At 63.8% G+C, this 8,797-nt stretch overlaps 4 protein-coding genes across 4 annotated transcripts in view; 2 read left to right on the top strand and 2 right to left on the bottom strand.

The window, feature by feature from the left end:
- Window positions 1-126, top strand: part of MNEG_5711 (hypothetical protein) — a gene marked incomplete at both ends in the record, with an annotated part of 844 nt that extends 718 nt beyond the window's left edge. Inside the window, one exon of the mRNA XM_014045815.1 lies at window positions 13-126. Within this exon, the coding sequence (XP_013901269.1) occupies window positions 13-126 (114 nt within the window). The remainder of the gene's footprint in view (window positions 1-12) is intronic.
- Window positions 127-3,141: 3,015 nt separating this feature from the next.
- MNEG_5710 (hypothetical protein) lies at window positions 3,142-3,429 on the top strand (the record flags this gene model as incomplete). The annotated part of the gene is made up of 1 exon (XM_014045814.1): window positions 3,142-3,429. The coding sequence occupies one exon, from the start codon at window positions 3,142-3,144 to the stop codon at window positions 3,427-3,429; it is 288 nt and encodes a 95-aa protein (XP_013901268.1).
- A 532-nt stretch (window positions 3,430-3,961) lies between these two features.
- On the bottom strand, window positions 3,962-5,526 carry MNEG_5709 (hypothetical protein; the record flags this gene model as incomplete). The annotated part of the gene is made up of 2 exons (XM_014045813.1): window positions 3,962-5,325; window positions 5,505-5,526. The coding sequence occupies 2 exons, from the start codon at window positions 5,524-5,526 to the stop codon at window positions 3,962-3,964; spliced, it is 1,386 nt and encodes a 461-aa protein (XP_013901267.1).
- Window positions 5,527-6,456: 930 nt separating this feature from the next.
- Window positions 6,457-7,881, bottom strand: MNEG_5708 (hypothetical protein; the record flags this gene model as incomplete). The annotated part of the gene is made up of 5 exons (XM_014045812.1): window positions 6,457-6,576; window positions 6,845-6,877; window positions 7,220-7,330; window positions 7,624-7,706; window positions 7,848-7,881. 5 exons carry the CDS (start codon window positions 7,879-7,881, stop codon window positions 6,457-6,459), a joined length of 381 nt encoding a protein of 126 aa, XP_013901266.1.
- Window positions 7,882-8,797: the final 916 nt, after the last annotated feature.

Below are 8,797 nucleotides of genomic sequence, written 5' to 3'. Positions count from 1 at the left end.
GGCATCGTGCAGGGGCGGGCGGGGGCGGGCGCGGGGGGCGCGGTGGGCGCCGGCGCGCGCGGCAGGGGGGCGTGGGCTGACGACTTCTCTGATGGGGAGGCGTCGGCAAGTTACGATGAGGAATGACTTGAAAAGCAAACTTGACAGGATGTGGATTATAGGCAATTGGTTGTGCTTGACAGCCTGGTTTACGTGATAGTTAGTAACGTCAAAGTGCAAATACAGATGCATAGGTCTGTGTATTTGCCTGCAGCAAACAGTGAACGTGCAGATTGTACAAACATGTATAAACCTGTATGTATATACAGTATGACCTGCTGTCTGCCCAGTGCGATGCTGTGCACCTTTCTCCGGGGGTTTAGGGCTTTGAGATGCGGTGGGTGGCTGCTACAAACATATGCCAATCATGCAATCACGTCCACCCAATGTTAGCAACCGCAAGTACCACTGAGCCCAGGGCCATCACCAGCTAGCATACAGCACACGCTATAAGGCTTGGCAGGCTGGTGCTGTTGGCGGCAGCCTGCTGGCTATTTGCGCTTGCGGCGCGACCCACGGGCGCTGCAAGTAAACTTTTTCTGTTGGTCCCCCGTGGCCAGCATGCCGGCTCACACGCGCGCGCCACTCCCACGTACATGGAACAAGCGCCGTTCGTGTGTGCACATGCGTGTGTGCGCACAAGAGAGAGAGAGAGAGAGAGAGTGTGTGTGTGTGTGTGTGTGTGTGCGCGCGCGCGGAGGGGCACACGTTCTCCCCGTACCCCGCGCATGTGCAGCACATTTCGGTCACTAGAGAAAAAATCAGGAATGTGTGTATTACTGCAAGAAAGGTGCGCCGTCCAGCCTAACGCACCTGGTAATGGCAGCACTCTCACCTGGGCTAATCTTGTTGGCCAATGATTTCACCTGGAACTCCGAGTTCAAGGGGGGATACGAACATCTGCGATCGCACGCGACTGTTTCTGAAAATCTTGCCAGGGGATTTTTGTGTCGGCAGTACCGTGCTGCAGCTGCTGCGTTTTGAGTTGTCGGCAAGTGCGGCAAGTGCTGATCTGAGATATCATGAACAAGGTGTATGTTGACCAGTCCCGGTCTCCTGCCAGCACTGCACTGGGCACGATAAGCCTGTTGCCGTCAGAGTGTCAGGATGTGGACTTGCGTCAAGCGCTCAAGCCAGGAGGCGGGGCGGTAGGGCCCAGTCACACGTGTATCATATTGTATTACTGCGAGGAACCTCAATTCAAAGGAAATCCACTTAACTGTCTACGCTGTCGACGTGCACAGATCTACCTCGCACCCCCCGCGCCTTTAGATGATCTGCAAGTCGTTAGCCATACGTGCAGACACGGAGCATGCAGGAGAGCTGGAGTGACCGTCTGGTTGAGCTGCAGCAGGAGGGATTGCTGACAGGCTTTGTTCTGCTGACGGTGAGGCACTGCAGCGCGAGCGGCTGCAGGGCGAGCGGCGCACCACCAACGGCATGCAACACCGTCAGCAGTTGGAAGTTTAAAACAGTGGCTACTCTACAGTGAACCACCTGAAACCCCTGTGTTTCGAACGCGCAGGGCCGAGGCGCCTGCAAGCCCGTCACAGGGCCCTTTGCTGAGCTGGAAACGGTGCGCAGGGGCGCAGCGCTCGGAGCGCAGCAGGTGCAGCAGGAACCGGTGCAAGCAGGCATTCGCCAAGGCCAAGGACCCACCTGTGTACCGCTGGAACACTTGATGTTATCGTCACATAGTCACATGCTGCAATGCTCTTCGATCATGCCACCACGCATCATCAATCCAAACGCCAGGCCAAATCCCTGGCATCGGAGGTGCAGCAGTTGGTGGCACCGTTCTTTGCAGCAAAATCACAGCCCACGTCTTACGACTTTTGCGGTGTGTGCATCACAACAGAGTCTTGATGTTTAGGCTGAGGCTTGTATGAATCGTGTTGCGCAGCCAAGGCGTGCGCACACTGAAGGCATCCGCCCTTTTGGCCAGCAGCCGCAGGCGCCTGCAGGGTGGCGCCGCCCCCACACCTTCGCTGCAGCAGCACCTCACTCCTTGACGCTCTGCCACCCATGCACAGGCACCAAGCTCATAGTGGTGCAGCAATCGCCGGGCAGCTTCTGCGCAGTTTCCAAGCGGCGCGACCTTGGGATCTCCGCGCGCCACCTCCCGTGCGGCGTGCTGCTGGCGTCGTTCAGCTGGCCCGTGCCAGCTCAGCGCGTCGAGTGCGCCCTGGACGGCTGCTGCGCGACGCTACGGGCGTGACGCGGCGGCGCGGCTGAAGAGGCAGGCGGCGCTCGCTAGCGGCGCGGCTGGCGGCCGCAGAGGCAGCGCCCAGCTGCGGCTGCTGTGCGGCGGCAGGAGCAGCGGCCGCGCGGCCGGCGTGATACATGTCCGCGGCTGATGCGCTGGCGGTAGCATCTCAATTGCAGACTGTGTCGCTTGCGCCGGCAGCAGGCTTTCAGGACGAGGAGGGCGGCTGGGCAGCGGGTGTGCAGCCGCACACCCCTGCCCCGGCCACCCCGAACCCTGCTCATGCGGCGCCCGTGCCCGCGGCTGCGCCCCCGACCCCGCTCGAGCAGCGCCAGTGGCGCCGCGCCGCGCAGACATCTTTGCGCGTTGCGCTCACCGCCACCAAGGCGGCACGGGCGCGGGCCGCAGACGCGTCCCTCAATGGGACCCGCGACTTGATTGATCTGACTAATCAGATCCTGGCTGCCGAGTACCTCCCATCCAGGCCCTTAGGGGCGTTGAAGGACGAGCCCGGGCTCCTGGAAGCAGCTGCTGCGAAGCTGCGGCTGCGGCAGGCGGCGGCGCTCGCGCGCCTGGAGGGCAGCTGGCGGCAGCTGGCCAGCGCGGCGCAGGTGTGCAGCTGCACTCAAAAAGCTCTTGGTCTGCCTGCCTGCCGCACCCATCAAAGCAGTTCAGGACTCGAACATTGTGCGTTGTCATGAACTGCCTGAGCAATACCTGCTTGCAGGTAAACCTCCATGCGCCCGCCTCTCACCCTCAATCCTCTGGCAAAACGACGCTCCCGACCCCAGGACATGCGCGGCGCGGCGCACGGCGCCGCGGCTGGGCTGACAGACAGCAGGTGGCAGGCGCGCGCCGCCGTGTTCCACGCGGTGCCCCTGACACGCGCCGCCGAGATGCTCTCTGAAGTCGCGAAGATGCACGAACGCGAGGCGGCGGCCAAGCGGGGCCTGCTGGACGCGCTCGCAGCCCTGGCTGGCGCCGGCGGCGAGGCGGCCCGCGGCAGCAACGGTCGCGGCGGCGGCGGCGGCGGCGGCGGCGGCGGCGGCGGCGGCGACGATGAGGCTCGGCTGCGGGAGCGCCTGACGGTGGCGATCGCAACGTGGCTGTCGCGGCCGTTTGTGGATGACGAGAGGATCGATCTGATCTTGGGGACGCTCACGGAGGACATGGCGGGCTTCTGACGTGGCCGGCGGGGTGGCCGGTTTTGTTTCGTGATCTTCCATCCGTGTGGTCGCTGTCATCATTACACGCGTTGAATGAGAGTAAAGCGCCAAGTATTATAAATCCTGCCAGGTCTGTGCCAGTCTTGTATGAGGGAGCAGTCGCTGGCGCTGCAGTTTGGGTTGCAGGCTGCCGGTGCAATGGATGGCAGGGTGACAGAAGGAAGGCTGATCGCATGACGTCATGGCAGGGCACGCACAGGCGACAATGCAGCTTGCGAGCAATTCAAGGGCTTAGTTTTGATGCGGGACCAACGTCGAGAGTAACAATGGGCGGTGGATCGACGAGCGGCATGCGGCAAGCGCACAATCGCGCGCTGGTGCACCAACAGCTATTTGCTCTTGGCATAACCATCAGTGAAACAACAGCAACGGAGGAAGTGTCAACGCCGCAGTGAATTGGGGCCACAGTGATCTGGGGCTGCGCAGCACACAATAGCAGAAGACACGCAGCCCGACTGCCGGCGCCGGCGGCGGCAGCCGCCGACGCTCCTCAGAAATCGCCGCCGCCCCCGAAGTCGCCGCCGCCGTCGTCGTAGCCGCCCGCGTCAAACCCTCCATCGTCCTGCAGGACCCAGCCGCCGCCGTCCTGCTGCCCGGCATCGACGTACTGCGTGTCTTGGATGTACTGCCCATTATCAACGTTCTCCTGGACGTACGTGGTCGTGCTGTTGTCAATAACTGTGACGTTCTCCCCGCCGGGGTACCCGCCTCCATACCCATAGCCGCCCCCAAAACCGCCGCCGTAACCGCCGCCGTAATGGTGGGGGCCAGACAGGGCCGCGCCGATCATGTTGCCCACGAGCACCCCGCCGAGGGCGCCGGCGCCCGCGGCGGCGACTGTGCCCATCACGCTGGGCTTTGCGGGCGCCGCCGCCGCAGCCGCCGCGGGCGGCGCGCCCGCGTAGCCGCCGTACCCGCCGCCGGGCGCCGCCGGCTGCTGGCCGCCGGGTGGGGGGTAGCCGGCGGGGAGCCGCTGCTGCTGCATGGGCGCGTACTGCTGTGGTGGGTAGGCGCCCTGTTGGGGCGGGTAGCCCTGGGCACCCTGAGGGAAGTATCCTTGGGCCTGCTGGGCCCCAGACGGGCCAGGCTGTGGGTACGGCGAACCCTGACCATACGGTGCACCTCCGGGCGGCGGGTATGCGCCCTGCTGGGGTGGGTACGCGGCTTGCTGCGCGTACGCCGCTTGTGGCGCGGGGTAGCCGGGCTGTGGCTGCGGCAGGCCAGGGTATCCCTGCTGCTGATTCGTCGGCGGGTCGGCGCGGGGCGCACCAGACGCCGCTGCCGTGGCTCCCATTGCGGCGGCCCCCAACGTCGCTTGCGCCGGGGGGTAGGCGCCGAGCTGCTGCTGCGGCTGCGGCGAGGGCGGCACGGCCTGCTGTGGAGGGTAGGCGCCAGGTTGCTGCTGCTTCTGCGGCGACGGCGGCGCCCCGACCGGCGGCCACGCGGCCGGCGGCGCCGACGCGGCCGGAACCGCGGGTGGCCCGGCGGCCGCTGCCGTCACCAGCATCGTCCACTCGACGCTACCAGCCTGTGCGCCAGTAGGCGCAATGAGCGGCGACCGCAGGTCAGCATCGACCCCTGCAGTCGCCAGTGCAGACGGGAAGTCGACGCGCGCCGTCGCGCGGCCAAGGAACTCGTCCGCCGCGGCCGCGCTCTTCTCCCACAGCTCGATCTCAATATCGAGGTTGCCTTCAGCCGCGACGCCCTGCGGCGCCGGGAGCTGCAGGCAGCTGCCGTCAAAATTGGGGCCGACGGGGCCTGACGCGGCCGCGGCGCCGGCGCGGGCGCGGACGTACACGCTGCGGGGCCCATGGGGGTCGGCCTGGTTGCGTTCAAGACCGTTGACCTTCGAGACTGTGCATGGATACATGAGGGTCCGCGGAGTGCGCATTGCGGGTCAGAGCGTTGAGTTTTCGTGGAGGGGTCATGTCAGCAGCGTCGGCAGTGCCCGTGCGGGCAGCGCGGCGCTGCGCCGGCCACTCCATTGCTATACCAGGGTCAAAAGCGCGTCTCTGAGCTTGCGACTGGCTCACCAGTTATTTTGATACTCCCCATTCTTGCCGGTTGTTGCGGACCGTGTCTCGAGGGTTGCGCTTTGATTCCAGCGGGCTGGTTTAAATTAATGCGACATGCAATATGACTAGGACACGTTATAGTAAACCGGAGGTGCGAATGTCGCTAGCCTCTAGTGTGACGTGCCTCGAGTGTGCAGATGCTGGTGTCGGAAGACAGGAATGAAGTCGGCCCCGCCGACCTGCGTGCCCGCACATCAGCTCGGCTCAAGCACATGGGTCGCATCATACCATACATGACTACTTTGCAGTTTGAAAAATCAAGAGGTACGCCCCGTAGCCACCGATGCCGATATTGCAACCCAGGCCTGCCGTACGCTCGCATCTTGGCCCCCCATCCCGCGGGCAAAAGCACATGTCCACCGAGTTTCAACCCCGCGTGCAACTCTTGGCTCCTGTCCACAGTACCACCACGGTCTTGACTGTCAGATTATGTTACAGCTGGATGATGTACCATGCGTGCAGGGTCACAGCGGCAGTGCGTACTGCCGCAAATGCAGTAGATGTGTGTGCCTGTACGTCCGTTGTGCGTGATTGGTTTTTGATGCAAGCAGCAGTCACTGAACCAAGGCCTCAGAATGGTTGCAGCCCGGCCTGGTGCTGTCGGGCGGGGCGTGTGTACAGTGCAACTTCACTGGCGGTCTCTCTTTGGGCTCGTCAGACAACGGGATTCTCCGGGGGTATGGCTTCGCGCGCGTCTTCGCAACGCCCGCGAGCACGGAGAGTCGGGATGGCAGGCGCATGCGCACGCGTGTGCGCGCGTCGCAGGGTGAGCGGCCATGAGAGGAGAGCGCCAGCTCCGGCGCTCGGGCCCCTCCGCCCGGGTTTGGTCCACAAAACGGGCCGGCCTGGCAGCCTGGCCACTACATCACGCGCCTGCCCAACAGGCGCCCGGAGGGGTGGGCCTGTTGGGCTACTTGCCGGCCCCCTCCTTGAGGCCGCGCCACAGGCAGACGGCGCCGACGCCTCCGTGGATGGCGGTAGTGGCCCAGCCGATCCTCTTCTTGGTGCGCTCGTTGTGAGTCTCGACGCCCTGGGGGAAGGGGGGGACGCAGTTTTGTGGACCGGATCTTTTCAATTTCCAGTGGCCGGAGGCGGGGGCAGAGTGGGCGAGCGCTCCGACACACGGCAGGGAATGAGAGGGCGACGTGAAGGGGGTGGGGGGCACCCAGGGGGACGGGTAGCGAGGATGGCTGTCGAGCAGGCCCCGTGTAAATTGAGGAGGGGAGGCGCCCGTGCCAGACGCACACGGTGGGATCTGCAAGGAAAGGGTTGGTCTGTGTAGTATTGGGGGCGCCCACCTGGATGGCTGCGACGCCGATCATGGTGGCGCCCTGGGCGGCCAGGGCCATGCGTCGCGCGGCACCCATGTCGTCCTTGAAAGAGAGAGAGAGAGGGTCGGGGCGATGCGAAGTCAGAGGGGCTCTCAGGCTGCCGTTGCGAAGTGGGCCGCCAGCAGCAGATAGCATTGGTCAAGCAGCGACGGGAACTGGACATTGCGGCCCATGCGTTAGCGCTCGCATGCCGTGCTGGCGCAAGGCTGTCCAAGGATGCTGCTTGGCAGCAGTGTGCCCACTCATGCTACAGAACCAGCGCTGGCCGGGCGGCCAGCGAGGTGGGGGTGGGAGAGGTGGCGGAGTAAGGGGTGGTCGCTGCCCGCATCGACGCTGACGCACCTTTTGGCCGAGGGCCATGGCAGTGATGGCTGCGGCACCGGCCATCGCGCCGCCCATACGCGTGATGGCGTTGAGGGACTTATCATCCTTGGAGTTCTCCAGGAGCTTGTCCTGCGTGGCGGGAACGACGGTGTGTCCGGCATTGGGTGATGTGGCGGATGGCCGGTGACACCCCCTGCTGATGTGGCCCCAGTGGCCACGTCTGAAACTAGCCCTGACCGACCCTGGGGCGGCATGTCATGTCGAAGATACCGTTCCAAAATCTTAGGCGCAGCTAGGGCGAGGAAGCGACCCCAGTCAGTCGAGAGCATGCCGCAGGAAGATCACATCGGTCGTTGCTTTAGAAACCCCGCTCTCGGCGACCCACATATAACCATAAAACCAGCAAAATTTATCATTCTCACGTTGATTCTCTTGGGGCTGATGATCAACGCGGCCGCGTGCGCAGCGCCCAGGACGCCAGTGAACGCGAGCGTTCCGGTGTCGCCTGAACGGATTCAATGAGTATGTGGCACTGAGTCAGCGGCACGCGAGTGTACAAGATCAACGGGACCCGTCGACCGGCGACTCCGTCCCTCAACCAAAATACGGACCTCCTCGGGGCGTAGGATCTGTCAGCACCGCTTACTGTTGAAGGGGCACTTGACGTCGGAGAGCTTCATCCTGTGATCGACGAGAGCTTGGGTTTGGTCGTGCGTTTCAACGGTACTACCGTGATTTCTGGGGCTCGTGAAAACACACGGCAATAGAATAGGACGCGGCTCAGGAATATGCAAAGATCAAGGGATGCTGGACAGCGCGGGCAGGTGGCGGGGCGACAGGCGGGCACGCTGACTGGGATCGCCAGCTGGGCCGTGGGTGACGGGGGGCAGGCCATGCCCAACCCCGGCTGCAAGCGAGTGCCGCACAAGAGATGGTAACTGAAACAGATTGGCAAAACAGCGTTAAAATTTTGGGGGTGAGGATGCTGTTCTCTTCTCCGCGCCCGATTTGGGCGCCGCAGCCACTGGCCAGGATCAGAAACCGTGTTCTCAGCGACTACCCTGGCGGCCCAGCCAACAGGCGAGCTAAAGGCAATCCAAAACAAGGCTTCGTGGATAAGCACTCGCTCATCCCCCCGCAAGCGGGAAGATGAGCAAGACAGGGATCAAGAACCGGGGGCCCCAGGGTGCGGGCGATGCCATTAGTAGGGGGGCGCATAAAGGGCATGCTGCGCGGGCGGAGGGGCCGCATGAGGCGCACACGAGGTTTTGAGGGGGGATGTCAAGCCACAGTTCCAGCTTCAGGCCAAGGGCCGTGCCAAGGCTCAGTAGGCAGCCTGCCTGAGGCAGGCGTAGCTTTGAAGCGCCCGCATCAAGCAGGGGGGTCCGGGGGGGCGCGAGCCCACCCGGCCGTGGCTTGGCATCCCTGCATGGCTCACAAGCATGCATGCATGCGAACGGAACGCCTTCAAAGTCACCCGACTGCACACCCCGGCCCTACGGTGCCACCAGACGTTGTTAGCGCCGCAGCGCGTGCACCACAGGAACTGTGGCTTAACTAAGGGTCACGTGACCGCATGCAAACGGTTTGATCTGG

This window comes from Monoraphidium neglectum (genome assembly GCF_000611645.1).
Source record: "Monoraphidium neglectum strain SAG 48.87 unplaced genomic scaffold scaffold00870, whole genome shotgun sequence".
Lineage (NCBI taxonomy): Eukaryota > Viridiplantae > Chlorophyta > Chlorophyceae > Sphaeropleales > Selenastraceae > Monoraphidium > Monoraphidium neglectum.
Note: the sequence above shows the minus strand (reverse complement) of the source record. Positions and strands in the feature narration are given on the sequence as shown.